The sequence below is a fragment of the Anopheles nili genome, chromosome 2 (assembly GCF_943737925.1).
Source record: "Anopheles nili chromosome 2, idAnoNiliSN_F5_01, whole genome shotgun sequence".
In the NCBI taxonomy this organism is placed as follows: Eukaryota; Metazoa; Arthropoda; class Insecta; order Diptera; family Culicidae; genus Anopheles; species Anopheles nili.
In genome coordinates this window covers 3,972,810-3,993,626 of record NC_071291.1, presented here as the reverse complement: position 1 = coordinate 3,993,626, position 20,817 = coordinate 3,972,810, and the positions used below count along the sequence as shown (strand labels likewise).

Sequence of the window (20,817 nt, the reverse complement as noted above, 5' to 3'; positions counted from 1 at the left end):
AACGGGAACCTAATGATGATGGGTTTGTGCGCCTCCACGATTACTCGCTTCACCGTCCGTCATGGTGGTTTTCCGCGAACGATTTTCTACCCCTTCGGGGGGCCCGAGCCGCTTAGCTCCGCCCACGTTTTTATTGCCGCCACGAGCTACGTACCAAGCAAGGGCAACCGGTGGAGCTGGAGGCAACTGGTGGAGGGAAAAACTTTACATCACCGTGCACCGACGGATGTAATTGAAACGTTACTGTGGCCACCACCGGTTAGTGATGTTGGCCGGGGAGTTGGTTTATGTTTTTGATAAATTGATATTATTGTTTCAACGATTGATATGGTCGCCCTCCCGGGAATTGCACTCCTGGCGCATGTTAATTGGCAGCAACTGTGGGGAGGCCCGTATCAAAACGGATTCTGCAACAAATTCAGCCCGAACTCCACATTGTTTGTGCCATTCGTAGGTGCGTTTGTGTGAGAGTTTTTTACGACACACCCTGTGTCTGGTTGGCAGGTTTTCTAATCTAATTATAAATGCTTTCATAACTGCCCAGTGGGATATAATCACACCGCCAGGGCAAGCTCGTTGCTACGACACCTGGCCGCTATGTAGATAACGAGATTTCAGCTCAACAGAGCGCATAACGCTTGATTGTGATAAAATCTAATAATCCCCTTTAGCATTGCACCGGGAGATCCGACTGACCGGTGTCCAACACCGGAAACCGGGAATCCGGGCTGCCACGGAGCGGTGGTAAGTGAACTTTTTAATGAATTCATTATGTCGCTCGTTAGGCGAAAGGAACGTTTAATCTCGTAGCTCGTCCTCGTCCTGACCATTGGGGGGCGTAAAGTCAACTGGATACAAACGCAAACATTGCTCTTTAGGGGCGGCTTGGGTGCTGTTCAAAAGCCGGAGGAAAGCAAACAAGCGGAACGGCCACTTATACGTCGGGAATTTATCCTGCACCGCATCCCACCTTTTCCCACCGACCGGTGTGGTCTCTTTGATGAGAGGAGGATAGGAAAACAATTGAGTGATGGAAAATTGCATTTTGGTATTCAATTTTCTTTTCCCGTGTGTGATTTTTGTTTTTCAACCGGAATCAATGGATCGTATCCAGTTATCCGGTTAACGTCTCTCAACTCCGATTATGTTGTGCCTTCTCGAGCATTCCCGGAACACCCGGGATGCATCGTTTATACATCGTGCCATTGCTTGATGACCGTTGTTTCGTTGTGTGGCATTTAATTCGGGAGCAATGCAATCGGCCGGAATGCGACGATGAAGATGAAAAGCTAAATGCCGGTTCCCTTTTGGGTTATATTTATAGTTTTTCCCACCGTTAGTTCTGGAAAACGGGGGGTTTTTCTTTTGCAAGCATTATTCACTTTTGACTTTTTGAAAAGAATTGAGTGTAAACGAATACGCAGGGGTGATCGGAGCGAAAAGAATCGATATAGTAGGCGCAGAAAACACACCATAATAGTGTATATTTTCATCGTTGTGGTAAACACCACCTAAGCAAAGAGTACAATACATCAAGGCAGTAATAAGTCGAACCATTGAGTTCGAAAGGAATTCTCCAATTGCATATTTTTTTAAGCTACCAAAACACTGCCGAAATCAAACGTTCATGTATTCATTTCTAAATGGCCGAAAAACGTTACTATCGAACGAAGCCACCGCTCTGATGTGCATTACAATTTCGAGACATACTCTGTACTAATCTGGATCTGGTCGTGAAGGGAACGGTTTTAATTCATCCATTGTGGCTGAACTCCGACCCCAGCCAACTCGGTAATTGGCCATGGTAGCGGAGAAATTAATAATAAAATTGCAATTGTTGACCCCAATCGCCATTTCCCTGCACCACCATCGGCAGGATCCTTGGCGTGGCTGTCGATTTGTTAATCTGCCACAAAATTGCCATTTTGGCCCCGTCTGCACCCTTATCTACTCTCCGGAGAGGAACTACTCAAGAGGAAAATTTGCGTTTTGATATTTCACCCATTGGCAAATGGGCGAATCCATCTTGATGTTCGAGTCGAAAAAGCGAACATGCAAATGGAATCCCGAAACGCTGCCCATTTAGCTAGCTCAACCCAAAATGATGATGATGATGATGATCCTGCCAGCTCTTATTCGTTGGAAGCCCGCTGATGGAAGGTTTTGTTTTTCGGGGGTTTCGCTAGCACCGTGCTAAAGTTTTGCCCACACTGTACGCCTATAGGATCTGCCCCAGAACTGCGGATGTGGAAGGAGAAACCGAGGATGGCTCTGAGGCGGGGTAGTAGATTTTATTGCAATTATTACCACAACTAGAGCGGAAGAGAGGTGAGGCTGGGTGGGTGTGAAGTGGGAGGGAAATGAAAATGCTTCTTTTGATTCATTTGTTAATTTTTCTCTTTGATATTTTAACTGCCCCACCGAGGCTGTGCCATTCAAAGGCGAGGCCATTCAGATCCTGCCCACGATCCTTAAACGTTGGAATGTGTATGTGTGTGTGTGTGTGTTTTTTTTAGTTTGTTCCGCAGTGTTTTCGTCGCCTGTAAACGGAAGTCGGCATAGCGAGGAAGCGCAAATATTATTATTGCAGCCGGGCTGGATCCCATCCCGCAATCGTTGTGTCGTTGTTCATCAGAGGGAAACGATTGTTTGAAGTGGTTTGCTGGCCTGGCCGCTTTGTTTGATCCACCGGACTCGGGAAGATTGCCTTGGCAAAAAGGCAGGAGAAAAGCCATCCAGACTCGTTGTTAGCTTCGCTAATTGGCGGTTGAGTTCAATTTGTACACAATTTATTTCCGTACAATTATTATTAGATACTGGTTGCCTGGTTCTACCCCAGCCGCGGGCACTTCGTTTCGTGGAGAAACTATCGCATGTACGATTGGAAAACGTAATTTGTAGCATTACAAAGTGTTTCATTAACAAGCGGCAGATGTCCTCTCGAATGTGCTTTGTCCTTGAAATTTGCGTTGTAAAATTTTACCAACGTACCAACGTATTATAAACGATCGACAGTCTGGCGTGGAGGTCCTTTTCCAGGAAGGACAAACCTCCTCACTGACGCAGGCGATCGACGCGAACATTAACGTACAGCGACAGGTCATGCACGGCACTTCATCAGGATGGGACGCATAATGATGGCACCGAAAAGTGGCGCTCGCAAATGTTGCGAAAAGCCCAACCCACTTCCGGAAAACGGCGCCATTTTCGCTTTTCCATCCTACTCTGGGAGAGATTTCACCATGCGCATGGCTCGACGGAAAGCATCATTATTATCGCGCACATTATGATATAATAAAATCCTCGCAGAATCGCTCCCCTCTCCCTTTCCCTCTCCCTGGGCACTCCTTACCGTATCCTGAACACCGGTACGGCTTATTATGATGTCGCTCGAACGAACGACTCCATCCCATTAGCGCAAGGATGCGCCCGGACGGGGACGAGCAGAAAGTTATAAATTATCCATTGATGGTGACATTACGCTCCCCGTGCACGGCCCAGGACCTGTGACCAGGACACTTGGAGCGGCGGAAACCGGTAATTAATTAACGCATTAATTAAAATTTGCTTCCGAGAGCGAGCGGTGATTATTATTGTTATGGCGATAATCGGCCCGGGGTCCACGACGAAATGGCCTTCCGGTGGTGGCGTCGCTAATAATCACCCGCGTCCGCGTCCATTGTTTCGTCGGGATGATCCAACGCGCTCGCGTAATGGGAACGCCGGGACGGCTGTCGTTGTTGTTATTTTGCCATAATTAATATCGAAAGTTTAATTAAAATTTTATAGATAACTTCGTCCTTCCTGTTCTAGGTGATGCAGACGCCTGTGGCTCGCTTGCTGCAAGGCAATCCAGCTGCAATAGAGTATGATAACTGTGGCAAAATTTCGGGGTTTCGGCTGGAGGTCCTTTCACCGGTTGCTCTATATGGATGGTGAGAGATTCTGGTGTTCAATATTCTCTTTCAACGGAAATAAACTATCATGAAAGCGAAGCGCTCCAATTATCACGTTCAGCAGCCAAAGAATGAGTTTCTTAACCTTTCGAGACTTATGGAATTATTGCATTTTAAACACTTTGTTCTTCATCACTGTGGCCACGTGAGCAGTGCTCGCTGGTCATAACTCAAGGCTGAAAAGATGCGATTAGATTAGTGTAAAATGTAGGTTAAAATTAACGGATCTGAAGATTGCTTCCATTAAAGTGAGACTTTACGAGCAAATAACTTGAACATAAACAAAACAAAGTTAATATAAATACTCATTTAAAAAACATGCGGTCAAATGTCATTCAACGAGGTCATAGCATGCCATACATTTTGATTTCTCCCTGCGATGTCACTTTCGCCGGTTTTACAGCAACGTAGTGAAGCGTATCGTCAACATATTGCGTTATGTTCGGCTCCTGGTGTGCAATTATGGCTTTGAAATTGATGATTCGCCTTTGAATGTCATCGCTGCCGATGCCACTCGAAACTAATAATCTCAATATAAATTGCCCGGTGCATAATCCACCCGTACCAGCTATATATCTGTACGTGATTGTTCGCCTCGCCACACGCCGGTATCGCGATCATTCTGCTACCAGTTCCCGTCGCATTCTTACCCTGGCGGAGCCGAAAAGCGGAAAACCTTTTCCCTTTTTTCCCCCTTCGTGAACGCGACCCGAACAAAGGGAACCAAAGGGACGTTCGCTAGGACACGTTTCTGCAAGCAGGCCACGGTGTGATAGCAAATGTTTTCTTCCGTTTCCGAGGGTTCTTACGTTTCGCAGCTCGAAAACGAACCGAACCACCGCAAGGGGAAAATCCCTACCAAGGGAAGAGGGCCGTAGGGTGGGTGCGGTTGGAATGTGCGTTATTAAAATATTTTGTCAACCGATTGTAGCAAATCCAATAATGATGATACGACTAATTTGCCGTAATAGGCCGTAAATCGCAAACGATCCGACGTCAGGTTAGGGCGCTTGGTGCGCGACCAGGACACCGGAACCGTTAAACGGTCCTTTGCGCACCCTCACGCGGATGTGACGTTGATTTTGTTCGCTTTGCGCTAATAAAACACGACTATTAGCCCAGAACCTGACATTGCGGGGCAAGTCAGCCGGATGACCCAATCTTGCGAAGGCGATTTCTTTTCCGTTCCGCAAGGATCCGGTGGGGAATCAATTTTGAATATTCTGCTCACTGTCGGACGTGCATTGACACGGGTCTGTGATCGATTGGGACGAATTTAGCGCACCGAATCGTAAGATTTCATTAGCCATTTTATGCCATTACGCCCCTTGCTGCGTTAGTGAATAAATTAGGTAGGCAGTTTGTTTAGGTATGATACTGAATGTGCTCATAAATGTTCACTTGTAAAGTAGATTGTATAAATATCTGTAAAATAGCAATGCAAAGTGTCATCAATCGCTCTTTTTCTTTCTTTATTCAAATACTTACAAGGCCGTGCCATGTCACAAAGAAACACAGTGGCTCAACAGAATGTAATTAAATATTTCAAGTGCTTCAATTTCGACCAAGCGCAGTTCATAGTAGCAAATTTGAGTTTTCCCACCAGCTCACCGACATGCAGCCACTTATATCGTACCGGATTTGTGACATAATTAAAAACAACAGCATGTGCACTTGCCTTCGAAGCGCCTTCGATCTCGATCCCCGTGAATGTGATGCCCGCGCGAAGGCGTTACTCGTGCAAACAGATCGTTAGGACAGTGGCAACATCAAAAGACCACCGCGTCTGGAGTGTTCCCATGAGCCACGTGGCGTCCTTCCTCGTGCGCGATAAGCGCCGGCACGCTTACGCAGAACGACCATGACGACGTGTTACGCCGAGAAAGCGGAGAGCGAAAAGTCAGGTGGCTTGGCCGGAAAACATCGGATGAGGGTGTTACGAGCCATTTCCCCGTCCCAAGGCGGGTGTTTAATGGGAAATTTATTGCCCAGCGCCGGTACCCGATCGGACACCCCTGGAACACGTGTTCCGGTCCTTTTCCGGTCGGCATGACTTGCACGAAGTAAAAAGGGAATTGGTTTAACGGGGAGGATGTTTCAGCTGGTCGCTAGAAGCAGTTGGTCGGTGGCTAAACGACAGGTTTTCGCAGCCGTGCTCTTTCCCAAACGAACCGAATCAAATTTAAATACACACGCAAAGAGACGCATCAAGGGTGGAGTTTTCTTCGGCAAAGGTCCTGGACCAAGGATAAAAATTGTGGAATTTTTCCGCGTTTTATCCTCGGCGACAGTGCCACGCCAAAGGGACACAAAAAAAACCCTTCACGAACCCTAACCTCACATTCTGGCGTCGAGCTGCGCCCGTAGTCTTTGTCGTCTGTTCCGCGAGTTTTCGTTCCTCGTCATCCGGATCTCTCCCTTCGGTCCTTTGCTTCGGTGTGTCCTTTTTTATATTAAATTCGTCCTCGCGGATTGACGCCTGAGCGGGCTTTTGAGAGTGCCGGGTCGGTGGCACACGCCGCTCACGCGAACAGGGAAGCAAATATTGTCATCATCATGATGATCATTAAATAGATTTAGATTAAATTTACATGCCTAAATACCTTCCGCTGGAAATTATCGTCCGTTTTGCCGCACCAGGGTGCAATTGAAGGGGCAGTAATGTTTTGGATTCGTGTGCTGAGAAAAGCATTGTAATTTGTTACGAAGGATCACACTTATCCTTGAAATAAAAGGAATGTAAATATATGGGTGAGAATAAAGAACAAAAAAGTCAAATGCAAGTGTAACATCGCATTAAACAATCGAATGTTTCTTTTGCGTTTTATACCATCCGTAGTGCATATATTGGCGCACCTCTAGGGAGGGCTTTTATCAAGGAATGACACTTGTTTCTCGATTTCAGGCCACGCACATAATCATTAGCACCACGTGGGATTCAGATCACGAAGCAAACGAAACGCCACCACCACGCTGTATTACCGATATCAACCGCTGGAGCCTCACGAAATCCTGGAGAGAAAACAGGACATAAATCTTCAGCTTGTTTGTTCGGATCGCCCGTTCCTTGTCCTTTCCTTACCACACTAAATTGGCTCCCTGCTTATCCGTCAAGTGCTAATTGTACGCCACTTCCGGGTTTCGAAAGACCGATACAAGTCAAACGTCTCGACCACGTGCCTTTCGCCCGGGAACAGATTGCTCGATTATTGCTTTATTTTTGCATGTCGATTTCGTTACTAAGATGCTAGGCAGCTGAATTCGGCCATGTCGTCTGACCATGTCTGTAGGACGGAATTGTTCCAATGTTTATTCATTATTAGTTCACATAAATCACCCGAGAGACGGTTGGATCCTCCGACGGGATCCGTTTAAACCCTGCGTTGCCCCGGCGTTCGATATCGAATTTGTCCAATAAACAGCTCACTAAATAAGATGCCATCGGAATGCGGAAATCCGTTCCTGGTCGAGTCGCGATTAGATTAAATAACGGAGCTTGGTCCTTGGTGCGAAACTTGGCCCCGAAATGTCCTGTCCCCGGGCTAGGCACGCCAGCATCGAAGGACGCTTCTGTTTTATGGATTTATGAGCCAACGCTCGAATTTGATAAACAATTTCAATTTGTTATAAATTATCTCACAAACTATACGAGCGTCCTGCGCGTTTTCAAAAGTTTTCATCTTAAAAAAATACCGCCCCCAAAAAAAAGGGCGATTTTATAACCATCCTTTGTGTTGCGATCCACCGCAAGGACGACGCCACCGCAACCAGGACGAAACGCGGCCTCGGGCCCGAGATCATTAGAGAGGGAGCGGCAAACAAGTGAAAGTATTTCCCGGTTCCTCGTAAACTCGGTCCACGTTGATGGACCGAGGGTTCACTGCTCTCGCGATTCTGCTCACCTCCCGGTCGCAGCTTTGGCCGACCATTTTGCCACAACGCTGCGCTTCCGTGCCGGAATTTCATCCACCCACCCGTGCGCGGAAAATCTCATAACGATAAATCCATCCCACCACCACGCTCGGCTTGGGAACACTTACAAGCGGCGCAGTTCGAGAAAAAAAGGGGGCGAACGGAACGGAGCGCCTAAATGGCCATTTTGCAACGGTTGATGGGCGGCGCGGTTTCCGCTTCCCGCTCACAACACAATCGAAAGGACTCGCACCAGAAGGTGAGGTGGGCGAGCACGATGAGGGTGCGCTTCGGTCGAATCGTTAATAGATTTCCCGACTCGAATGCCTCCGGAATGCCTTTCATCTTTGATCTGCGCCATCTTTTTTTTGTTGTCCGTCGGTGTTTCGTTTTCCCACTGCCTGATGTACCACCACCTTGAGCGTTTAATGCGCCAACCGTCGTCGATGGCCACGGATGGGTCGCGACAGTGCGTGACGGATTTTGTGGTAAAGCTCTCGCTGGGATTGTGCCGTTCCTGACGGATTGAAAATCTGCGCAGGCCTGCTTGGATTAGTATTTCGATTGAAGGTTCCTCCTTTGCAACGCTAGCAGCGCGTGTTTTTTTTTCGCAACGCACTGTAACAGAAGGATCCTCTCGTTGGTGTTTATCGTCCCAAGTAAAGCCACCGGGTAGCACTTCCGTTTACCGTGGGCCAATTTGATCGCTTTGATCCTTGTTCCACAGCAGCCTGCTAGGATGCTGTAGTCCAACCTGCTGCTACGTTCGTGGCACACGGCAGCTCGATGCTCTTCCCTTGGTGGGGAGTTTATCGCCGACCAGACAAATAATGCACATAAAAACCCGTAAACGCGGGCCGACCCGGCGCAATGGGTCGTGATTTTGTTTTGCGTTTGCTTCCATCCCAACGGTGGAATGATTTTCTTTGGAATTCTTTCCTTCACTCTCTCACTCTCTATCCCTATCTCTGTCTCTTGTTTCCTTGCTCTCTCTTCTGTTGTTTCCTCAGTACTATATTCTTCTAAATCTCATTTAAACTATGTTCTTTACCGGTCCATTTTAACAAATATGTTGAGCCAATCGTGGGTAGGAGTGACGGAAAAAGTTCTTCGACTAATTCCCCCATTTTTGATGTAGCAGGAGCTTGTCCTTTTGGTCTCAAACGTGTCCTATGCAAGAGGGGCATAGGGAAACTTTTGTTAATTACATCGTTCAGTTATAACCACCATTCAGTATTCGATATTTCACTGAGTTTTTTAATTAATGTGTTTGTTTTCTGGTTCATCGGATTTTAAGCATTGGTGTCGGATACATTATTAGTGTATTGATGCTGACATTTTTCTCAGCATTACGCTTGCTTAATGAAAGATGTTTTTCATTTTCAATTTGATTATAACTTACCGAAGCACGTGTCTTTGCGTGAAATTGTAGTAAAAAGTATTAAATTTTTTACTCTACATTTTTAAATTTTGCAACTTTGAACGATTGTGCTCACAAACAAATTATATTTTACTTATCAATAGCTAGAAACACTATTGCAGAGTAGAAAAATAGTTTTTCTTGCTAGTTTTTTTACATTTCACCGTAAAAAATTATTCCCCATTTAAAATATTTAAAATGAAATTTAAAAAACTGTCATGTTGAAATTTTCTTACAAGCACATTAGCAACGACACCAGCGGCGAGTAGCGAAAGTAAATATTCCACAGTACTAACAAGCGATAATCAAAGGCAAAAGAATATATTAATTAATTTGTCAATCGAGAGGATTTTATTAAAAATATAATAATGAACAACTAAATTATACTGTTACGGTCGTCTTAAATGGTAGTTTTCAATGTAATGTGAGCTTTTATACTGCATATTATAAACCTCAATATTTTTCTTCAATAACAAAGGGGTAGAAAAGTCAAGCCTCCGGAATCTTCAAAACAAATCACTGTATATTGTTTACAAAACTAAAGCCATTTTTTAATCGAAATTGTTGGTTAGGTACACAAAGTTAAAAACAAAAACATTAAATTGGAATACGATAGCAGCGTTTATAGATCTATTGGTCTTAATTCGTTTTATCAGATTCAGACCGAATGTTGCTACAATAATAGTGCCATAACAATTCGGTTGAATATTGAAGAAAGAAACCGAAAGACGCAGAACTCTTCTCATAAAGCTATCAAAGGATAAAAGAAAAACTAGTAAATGATTTCCATGATTTGAATGGGAATTAGCTCGAAAGTAGTTAAGAAACATTGTCCGGTGCCATGGCAACAAACGCCTCGGAGGTAGATGCCAACCTCAAACGACGAGTTCTACCGCGGGGATTGCAGAAACTCATCGAACAATGTCTAAAAATATATCCCGACCAAACAAATCCCTTGCAGGTGACGACCGTTCTCAAATACTGGTAAGTGAAACACATAGCGAGGCGCTATCCTGCCACTATTACTCAGCAAGGGTTCTGAAAAATCTCTTTCTGTAGGCTCGGGGGTCAGGATCCGCTCGATTATATTAGCATGTATTACAATCCGGGCGATCCGGAGCAAAACATCCCGCCACACTGGCACTACGTGAGCTTCGGATTATCCGACTTACACGGGGATGGTCGTGTACACCTAGCGGACACATCCGGCGGACTGGAACCACGATCCGGCATGGGGTTCGAGCTAACGTTCCGGTTGGTGAAATCCCCCGAGGCACCCGCGAACGAGCGTCCTCCAACGTGGCCGGCAAATTTGTTACAATCGTTGGCGAAGTACGTCTTCCAGTCTGGGAACCGGCTCTGCTCGGGTGATAACATTCCTTGGCGGCGATCGCTGGACAGCAGCAAGAATCCCGCGAGTCCCAGCACCGCCATTCAGCACATGTTGATAGCGGACGATCCGCAGCTGCCGCGTACGGAGACCCCATTCGGATGGGTCGATTTCTTACAGATCGTTGGAGTAACGGGAGAGGAACTCGAACAAGCATCGCGCTGGAACGGCAAAGGTGTGCTTAATCTGCTGCGTAAGGACCCGGCCACTGGAGGGCCGTGGTTGCTCACGGACATGTCTCGATCGGGCAGCGTTTTCGAGCAATTCCCGGAAACACTTCGCCAGCTCGAACTGGACCTGGAGAAGGAAGGCTCGGACTTGGCTGGCGTAAATGCCGATTTCACCTTCAAGGAGCTTGCCAAGGGAGCACTCGCGGCGGAAGTCAAACGGGAGGTGCTCGATCCGGAGGAAGATCTCACTCGCTCCATCTCTTCCTGCAATATTGCGGTGAAGCAGGAACCTTCCGAACCGGCCCTCGAGCTCTCTACGGGTTCAGGGTCCTCGGACATGGTCAACCCGTTCGATAATCCTAACATACCGTCGCGTGTCTTCCCCCTTACGGGCATCGAGCTGACATTGGCACCGTATGCGGCCAAATTTCTTATGCTCGCTGTGCGAGACCGGATTCGACATGGACGTCACTTTACTTTCAAGGCGCAGCATATGGCCGTCACGTTCGTGGCCGAATCAGTCACTGGGTCAATCGTAAACCGCCAGACGCCGTACGCGGTATTGGGCAGCTGGGTGCAGATTCTCATCCCGAACCGACTGGTACCGCGTATGGTGGACAGCTTCACCGAACTGGGGACACGAAGTGCGGACAGTCTCGCGATACCCCTCCGGTACGAGTGGCCCGAGCACAACCTCAAGTTTATCATCGACAATCCGCCACCGGAGCTACTAAACCAGCAAGGACCCATATTGGCGTGAGCCGAATCCTTCCAATTGCCTCACGTGCCTTAGTATCACCGTCTACTCGGAATCGGGTGTGTGACGCGCGCTATTAGATAAGTAATTACAAATGCCTTCCATTGCGCGTGCATACACTTGCGACATCATTCTTATGATCAATTTCGACAGTTTTATTCTCATTTCATTCGACCGAATTGACAAATGTCATTTTAGAGTAAACGTGTGTCGGTTTAAATTAATATAAGATATTATTTCGATAATCAGTTCATCATGTGCTTCAGACATATTTTTCCTATAAAAAAATAAATTCAACAAATATAACTGCGTTTTCCATCAGTCTTACAAACGCTTCCTACGTAGCCTTGTTCGGGTAGCAATATTATCCACATGTGTTTCCATCGTTTCCAATGGCAAAATTGCGTTGCTCTCCTTTGGACTTTCAACACTTTTCTTTGTCTTTCGCCTAGTATTTTGTTTTGTGAGTGAGAGACTGGATTTACTGGGTATTTTCTTGGCCAAATTGGACACACTTCTTTCCGACGTATCCACGCTTTTTTGCTCAGGGCTGGGTTCGTCAAAACATAGTTTTGTTTTCGATACCACAAAGGGAGACATGCGCTTCGCTATTCCCTTTCTTGCAGCGGATGACGACAGGGTTCCGCTGCCAAGGAGACGCTTCCTTTCCGAGTAGGACTTTAACGACAGACCGAGCTTCTTATCTACCGACACGGCATGGCTGTTCTCAAAACTCGTCTCTATCGCTTCTTCCGACTGCTGCTCGTTGCTTTCGGAGTCGTCCAATACGATCAAGCTGGTGTCGGTTTTGTGTTCCGGTTCACCCAGCACGAGCGCATCCCGGAAAGATCTATCCAATGCCGGACTGGCGCAACCAACCGCAGACGTTGTGGGGATGATTTTTCGTTTCTGTGGCTGAGGTGTCTTGACGGACGCTTGCGTGTCACTGGCCTTAGGTTCGCCAAGACTGGGAAAATCGTCCACCATAAGACGGCGCACTTTACGGCCATCTTTCCCGATATGGATTTCCTGAGTATTTGCCTTTTGGTAGGGCGACTTATGCTTAATCAATTCCGCAGCATACGTATTGGCACCGCTTTCCTTATCTGATTCCTGGTGAGTGTGCGCATCCTTCTCCTGACGTCTACGTGATTTTACTTTGGTCGAGTTAGCCAACTCTAATGAAGCGTTTTTAAACTCGCCACTGGTATAAGCTTCCCTTAAATCTACCACGCCGTTATCCGGTTTTCTAGTCTTTGGATTCACGCTGGTCTCTGATGACGAGAATGTAGGTTGAATACGTTTGCCAACCGTTGCTGGAGCCACAGGCAATTTTTTCGATTGTTCTGGAGGCGAATCGATAAAAATGTTCACTGTTTTCGGTTTACGGGCCGAAGCAAATTGCGGGCGGTTTGTGACGGTTAGGTCGGATACGGCCATTTCTGCGCTGGTGGCCTTCATTTGATAACGACGAGATGCTGCCTGGTGCAGTAATTCATACGACCGACCGACCGTTTTAGGCGGTACACGGATGCGGCTCGCGTGCGCAGATGACCCATCCACCTTTGGAGTTTTCAAGTTCAGTTTATTCATGCCCGTACTTAGTGAAGCCATATCGTTCATCCCGGAAGACGGTGGAGGCGTGGAAACTTTCCGATTGGCAAGGAATTCATTGAAACGCGAATTGATCTCCGATCGACTGCGCTTGTGACGCAACAGGTAGCCTCTGCTCGCTTGGTCCAGCAACATCCTTACCGACGTCATATTAAAATGGACGTCTTCGACTAGCGCCAAATCGACGCAAAATATGTCGACCGTTTTACATTTGGTGAGTTCCGCTGCTCCCTGGTAAACCTTTAGAGCCGCGGCGAAATGCTTCTGCTTGACCAAGTATTGCCCACGTTGCAGAAGTATGCGTATCACAATCATCAGCAGATCTCTTCGATACCCGGGACCGCACCAAAGAGGAACATCCATTGTGGAGGTAGTGGCAAAACGCTCCAAAATGGGATGCATTTGCGATCGCCAGTGCTCGACAATCAATTGGTAGTGATGTTCGATCAACGCCGACGGTTTCTGTTGCTGGAGGGCATAAAACCGTACTGCGAACGCTGCTGTTTGGAATGCCATCGATTTGTACTGCGGATAGCGGCAATAACGACAACCGCAACCAACAGCATGCCGGAACATCAGATACTGCTCCATAGCGGCCTTCACCGAATCTTCATGCAACACAGCAGCGGGCCGGTCAATATTAGACACCTATGATTAAAATGCCACCAAAATAGAAATAGTCACATATAAAAATGTATTCAAAACACCAATTTCGGCATCTTTACTTACTGCAAAATGATCATTCGCTTTTGATACCGCTTTTCGCTCATCATCGACCAGATTTTCCATGCCACCGTGAACTCCCGCTGACGGTAAACTTTTAACGGGAGCGATTGGTACCGTCTTATGCTTGTTCTTCTGTAACGCATCATCCGTAATTTGCCTGTTTTCCTTGCCGTGATCCAGCGGATTCGGAGACAGCATCAACAAACGATCCAGATACCGAAGGGTACACTGTAAGAAATATACGAAACAAGACGCGGATTTTGAGCATTCTAACTCAAGAGTGAAAAAGCAGAAATTGTACTGCGATAGTACCTCACAGCGGTCCAGTTTTTCCATGTCGGCACACATCTGCCCGTACAGCAGAAGAAGTTGCATCACGCGCAAACCTAACCCTCTGCGGAAGACGAACTTCAGCAGTTGTTCCACTTGTGGCTCGAACTGCGACCCAATGTCGTAACGCATGAGTTGATACTGCAGCACCTGAATCGTCATCTCTACTGTGGCCAGCGACATCGAGAATGTATGTTCCGAGGTTAATTGTTGCAGTTCGTTAAACTTAGCCAGCATTAGCTTTAGGAAGGTAATCGGCGGCACAGCATCGGGCCAACATAGTCCGTATTCAATCACCAGCCGAAATATGATCTGTGCCATACGACCACGGATCAGCTGGCCGATGGTTTCGTCGATCGGGCATGTAGCCAGATTTCCGCGAGCTTGCTGTATAAGGTTTAGCGCTTGCGTAAGCCCACTCTCGGAGGCTTCATACACTGCAAGACCGAGGTATAGATTCAGAAACTGAAACTTTCGATTATCCAGCACATCGTCGCGGTAGTTGGCACCACCGTACGTATGCAGTAAGTCCGTGGCACGCTTGGCCAGGTCATGTAACGATTCGAGAGTTCCACCGGCATGCGGTGGCCTTTTCTGGGTACTGCTTGTAGAGAAATGCTGCTTCATCAGCACCGCTGTCAATCGGTGCTGCTCAAGCAGGAATGCCAACGCTGCGCACTGATCTAGTGGACGTTTGTCTCGTCGCTGGCTAACGAGCAAGAGATTCAGGAGCTGCAACTCTACAGCCCGATGCGGATGATAGTTCAACTGATACAATCGTGCCGTGTTGTCCAGTATGCTCGAAATCTGCACGATTGAGGGCAACACCCATAGCGAGCGGAAGCCATCCTTCGTCAGTTCGTCCAGCATGTCCGCATAATGTCGTCGGATCGCCTCCATGCGCTCATACTGTTCCGTTTCACGGTCGAGTTGATTCTCCTGTAGCATCTGCTCGATTTGATCGTTGCGAAAGTGCTCAACCTTGAACGGAACGTCGCGCATTCGCTTCAGCGATGCCCTACTGAAAGAGCTGTAGGTCTGGTAGCTGGCCATCGCAAGCGATGCCGAACGCTTGATCCGTTCCAACACATTTGTTGGCTTATACTCTTCCAAGGCAGCACATACCTCGTCTAGTAGCGACTGGGGTAATTTGGTGACTTCTTGTTCGTTGAAGCCGTGTAAAGCCATTCCGAATGTCAAGCAGTTCATCCGTACACTACCCAACTTGGTCAGCTCGAGGAAGTACTCCCACATGGGGAGTGACGTTGGCGTTTTATATTTTGCCACCAAGTTCATCTCCTCCGCGAGAATCACAAATTTCTCATCTCGGCTGGGCGCGCAATCGAATGCAAACCCGTGCCGATCGAAGGAAGGATGATCGTACAGCTGTACAATCGTCAGTGATCGTATTGGATCATCTTCGGAAGTGTTCATTTGGCAGCACATGATCGCTCGTACGATCGAGCTAATCGAAGAGCTCTGTTCTTCACTCGGGATCACGGAAGACTGTTCCCGAATGGTAAGCAACAGTTTCAACTGAAGCACGCTTAAATTTGCCCAGCATGGCCTACTGGATAGGTCGGAACCTTCAACGCTGGTGGATCTTTCAATGTAGGTATTCTCCAGTAATCGCACGATGTACAAATCGGACAGGAACTCGAACCGATAGCGATTTTGCACGGTAACCAGTACCTTTAGAATTTCGACGATTTCACTCACACTTTCCGAGTCTCGTGGCTGATCACGCAAAATGGTCACTATGTACTTGACCCATGAGATACCGTACCGCATCGAGCATTCGAGCAGTGATTGCTTTCGCTCGCAGCCAAGTTCCTCCAGCAGAGCAAGCTTGCGCTTGATCAGCTCACATCCCTTGCTAACGGAGAACGAAAGCTTTTGTAGGGGATCGTCCATACTCGATCGGTGTTCGGCCACATTCCTTGCCTGTGAGATGCTCAAATTCATCAGCACACTCAGGAGCTTGTCGGCCAGGTGACGTCGCGAACTCGTGCACTTTCGGCATAGTTCTGGGACGGTTTCGGCTGGGCAGTGGCGTACAAACAACATTAAAGCTTCGAAGAAATCGATTGACTGCCGTGACACACCCAACATCACCTCCTGAGGTAGGCTGTAGAAGTACAGATTGCCTTGACAAGTGAGAAAAATTGCTACTTTTACTACCAATGCGTGGGATGGAAAACCGGCGTGAACGGTTCGAATTCGATCTGCGATGGATTCTATCAATAAAGCGGGCGGGCGGTCTGTTTTGATGAGCTGTAGCATACCCTGCACCATAAGATAGCAGCTGGCATAAGGTTCGCTGGAAATGCCTTTGTAGATTTTAAAAAAATCCGCAAACCGTTGGTACTCCGCGTGTTCACTGGAGTAAGCGAGAATGGTCTCGACGTACCCGACGCTCTCATGCAGCAAGCTGATAAGTTCCTTCTCGTCAGGCTTCACAATTGTCACCATCGTGTGCATTATCGTATCGTAGAGCAAGCGAGCTTTTGTGCGATTCACGGTGAATGATCGATACAGGATAGCTATATTACCGTCAAATACTTCTCGAAAAAGGGTTAGCGCTGCCTGACGAATCCCGTCCGAGTTTCGACTACTGATGGACGCATGCTCAAGCAGCTTACGTTGCATGTTTATCACTAAATCGGCGCTATCTTCCGCAACATCGTTTGATGCCTTGACCATTTTCAGGACGACTCGCTTTATCCGTCCAAACAAATCGGCCTGTTCATCTTCGATGGTAAAGCCGCACATTAGCTGACATACGCGAAGTTTCGTTCGATTGCTGTCGCTCTTTTCATTCAGCGTTACGATTCCATTGTACAACCGTGATACTATGAAGCTTCGTATCGATGCCTGCGCCTGATGGCAGATGCTTACAAAGTTCTCTAGCATATCGAAACAAGCCTGCCCTTCAACCGTTGCGAAGTCACGGTCCTGCTTCATCGTGATCCAATCCACCAGTTCCTTCACCAAATGGGCCACGTATAGCTTGTAATTTGAATCCGTTGTGGTCTCATTCAGGCAACGGTGCGTTTCTTTTAATCGTCGCAGCAACAGCTTTGAATCACAGGACAGCTGCACCTCTCTGCGCACTTTTAGAATCTCATCCTTGAAATCCTTTGAACAGCTCATCCTGCCTACATGTGCATCACAATCACAGGTCGCTTGAGAGTGAAATCGACAATTGACACACACCTTAAAATAGTTTATTGCAAGCGCCATTATGGTAGTCTGAAAACAAATAGTTATAGAAGCAAAAGCGCGCCTATTTCTTACCCTGCTACGAGATCCACAAGAAATTGTTATTGTTATGCACACACCCCAGAGATTTTAATTCTTGTAAAATAGCACTTGTACAATGTATTCTTGACGATTAGACATTTTCCTGGTTTTGATGTAAAATTTTCAATTGAAACTGGGAAAACGTTGCAAATTGCTTTTGTCAGTTAAAATCTAATGCGTCCTTCTTTCCTCTTCACTCACCTTGTTGCCACCGCACACAATTCAAATCAACGCAGCATATGCTGCGTATGACAGCTGCGTTTAGCCCTAGCACCGACCCTGCGCCACGGACTCTTGCGAAGATTATAGACTCCTTGGCATCAAAGTTTAATTGTTTAGATTTTCACTTTTGTTATATATTTAAAGTTTTCATTTATTTTTGCATCTTTTTGGAAAATATCGATTAAAATAAAACCTGAATTACAAGAAATTGACAATGGTACAGGGTCGCTTACAGCTTAACGAATTGAGCCACAGCGTTATGACAGATGTTAACCGACATTTGAAAACGGGTAACGGCAGATTCCTTCAAATCAGTGTTTTAAAAACAAAGCAGATTTGCGTTCGTCCTTTTTATATGCGCACAGGAGCTACATTTGCATTGTAAGGATGCATCGTTTCGGATGCGACTCCTTGTTGTGTCATTGTTGATTGTTGGACATCGATAAGGAGACGGAATGGTGAACGACAAAGTGTAGAAGTGACCATGATTAACCTAACCTCACAACAGTAGAGAAAGTGCTTCGCGCAGAGGATGCGGTTTGCGCAATCTCAGCAGAAATAGCTTTGTAATTAGTGTTGCAAAGGCCACGATATTATTTTGCAATAGAACCAAAATGCTGAATGAACTAGTGGACGGATCAGTGTGAACGCTGGCCAGTGCTTACTGTGAAAAAGTTTGATTGTGGAACGCGGTGACACATAGTTTAATGTGAGCAATTAATTAGGATTGGATTGGGAAACGGGACCGCTCGCAATCAAAGTGAACTGTGTTTAGGTGGACAAGAATCGTCAACCATGAGGTCTCCGATACCATTACCAGAGATGTTTGACGAGGATGCGCTTTCTTTTTCGTTCAAACAGGTAATACCATCGTTAGAAGCCACGTGAAGCAGTGCATCTAATATCTTTTGTTGTTTTTTTTTCATTTATTCTTCAACGTAGCCCCGGGGAAAAAATGACGCTCCTCATATGCGACGGCCCCCAAAACTGCTGCCGCCTTGTAATCGAAGTATTAACGCGTCCATGGCCAGTGTAATATCGTTCAGGCTGGACGAAAGCCGATCCGAGTTGAGTACGCTGTACGATCGACGCAAACCGGATTCGTACTACGAGCAATGCTTCGAACAGCTGACGAAAGTGGGCGAGGGTTCGTTCGGTGAAGTCTTCAAGGTGCGCAGTCGCATCGACGGACGACTGTACGCGGTCAAGAAATCGAAAACATTCTTTCGCAGCTCCCATAGTAGACAGGTCTGCTTTGAAGAGGTCCGACGGTACGAGCAATTCTCCGATCACGAGAACTGCGTGAAGTTGTACCAAGCGTGGGAGCAAGATGATCGGTTGTACATGCAGATGGAGCTGTGCCGCGAGAACCTGGAGGTGTACGCTCGCGAGCACCAGCAATTGCAGGATGAAAAGATATGGTCGATCCTGTTGGACTTATTGCTCGCCCTAAAAAGCTTGCACGATCGCGATCTCATCCATCTGGATATAAAGCTGGACAACATACTTGTAACCGACGATGGCACCTGCAAGCTGGCCGACTTTGGCATTGTGTTTGATCTGACCAAGGGGAACACACGGTACGCGATGGAGGGCGATTCGCGCTATATGGCACCGGAGCTGATGGAGGGTCAGTACACGAAGGCAGCGGATATTTTCAGCCTGGGTATAGCGACGCTCGAGCTGGCATGCAATTTAGAACTGCCGGCAAACGGGCACATTTGGCAAAGGCTGCGTAGTACACAGCCGTTGCCGGAGATTCTATCCCGAAAGATTTCACCGACGCTGAGGACAATCATTCAGAGCATGATAAACCCAAAGCCAACCGAAAGGCCCACTGTTGATAAGTTGCTGCAGCATCCAATCATCCGGAAGCATCGAGAAGTTCGGTGCCGCCGGCGCATTGTACTAAAAGCCAAAACATACGTGTATCGAAAGGTGTCCAGTCTGACGAATTTTTGTGTGCGGGTGGTCATGTGGTTGGTGGCATGCTTTCGAATGCAGCACCGGAAGCCATCTGCATCGAACGACTCCCGTAACGGTTCGCAAAGGTTCCTTCGACGGAAGCCAACGAACGGTTACCGGAAATCGAGCCTTATATCCGCCGGCTGCTGCTCACGGAGCGGGGTCACTTTGGGCACGTCTCGTTCATTCCAAGATCAATCTTCCGATTTGGGAGCAAACGATGATGACGACCTAGGAGTCGCGTTGGATAGTAGCGGGTGCACGAACTTTGGTGAAGAAACCGATCCCGATTGTACGTCCGCGGGAGAGTCACCACGGATGGGCATGTACAAGGATAGCCTACAGATTACTCCGACGTTCAACAACTGGATGCCTCCGATCCGCACACCGACGATACGGATCGTCAATTCAACTCCCCTCAATCATGATCATCAGCACCATTTGCATTACCATCAGCTCCAGCGAAGCAATAATGCCGGCTCACGGCATTCAAGCCGTATTTTATGTTCGCCCTTCCGTCATTTATGGTATGTTTCGGATTACCGCAATCGTTTGCAGAATGCATGTTTCACTCACCGTGCTTTTTCTATTTCCAGGTTCGAGGAAGATACTAACGATCTATCTTTAGGGAACGACACAAGTAGAAGACGAAATGTTGCCACAACCAACACTAGCTCACCCGTGGTGCGTTCTAACGACAGTGATAACGATATCCACCCACTGAACTCGTCCTCGCACGATCTGGAAGCTACCGTAGGCGGAGAGGAAGCATATGCAGTTCTGCCGACGCTATCCGCCAACTGTGACCAGTCCATCACTAGCACACCAAATTGTTCCTTAAACAAATCGATGCATAGCGGCACCTCCGCTATGACCTCGTCGTCCGGCTGTGACTCCCCAGTGTCCATTGGGATTTCTACGTGTATGATCAAGAAAAAGCTACGCTTCAATGTGGAAGATGAATCCGAATAATGCTCCGCCGTTCATAGGCCGCACAACGACATTCGACTAGGAATGGATGGCTATTGTCTGCCATGCGACCCTTGTTTCGA

The 20,817-nt window shown here is 47.2% G+C and overlaps 3 protein-coding genes across 3 annotated transcripts; 2 read left to right on the top strand and 1 right to left on the bottom strand.

The window, feature by feature from the left end:
- The first annotated feature begins 10,129 nt into the window (after nucleotides 1-10,129).
- On the top strand, nucleotides 10,130-11,619 carry LOC128720557 (suppressor of fused homolog). The gene is made up of 2 exons (XM_053814232.1): nucleotides 10,130-10,272; nucleotides 10,348-11,619. Exons 1-2 carry the CDS (start codon nucleotides 10,130-10,132, stop codon nucleotides 11,606-11,608), a joined length of 1,404 nt encoding a protein of 467 aa, XP_053670207.1. The 3' UTR covers nucleotides 11,609-11,619.
- Nucleotides 11,620-11,929: 310 nt separating this feature from the next.
- Nucleotides 11,930-17,428, bottom strand: LOC128721535 (uncharacterized). The gene is made up of 3 exons (XM_053815297.1): nucleotides 14,258-17,428; nucleotides 13,949-14,173; nucleotides 11,930-13,867 (listed from the first exon to the last, which is right to left on the bottom strand). Exons 1-3 carry the CDS (start codon nucleotides 17,426-17,428, stop codon nucleotides 11,930-11,932), a joined length of 5,334 nt encoding a protein of 1,777 aa, XP_053671272.1.
- A 1,167-nt stretch (nucleotides 17,429-18,595) lies between these two features.
- LOC128721530 (membrane-associated tyrosine- and threonine-specific cdc2-inhibitory kinase) lies at nucleotides 18,596-20,737 on the top strand. Its single transcript, XM_053815291.1, has 3 exons — nucleotides 18,596-18,661; nucleotides 18,743-20,292; nucleotides 20,362-20,737. Exons 1-3 carry the CDS (start codon nucleotides 18,596-18,598, stop codon nucleotides 20,735-20,737), a joined length of 1,992 nt encoding a protein of 663 aa, XP_053671266.1.
- Nucleotides 20,738-20,817: the final 80 nt, after the last annotated feature.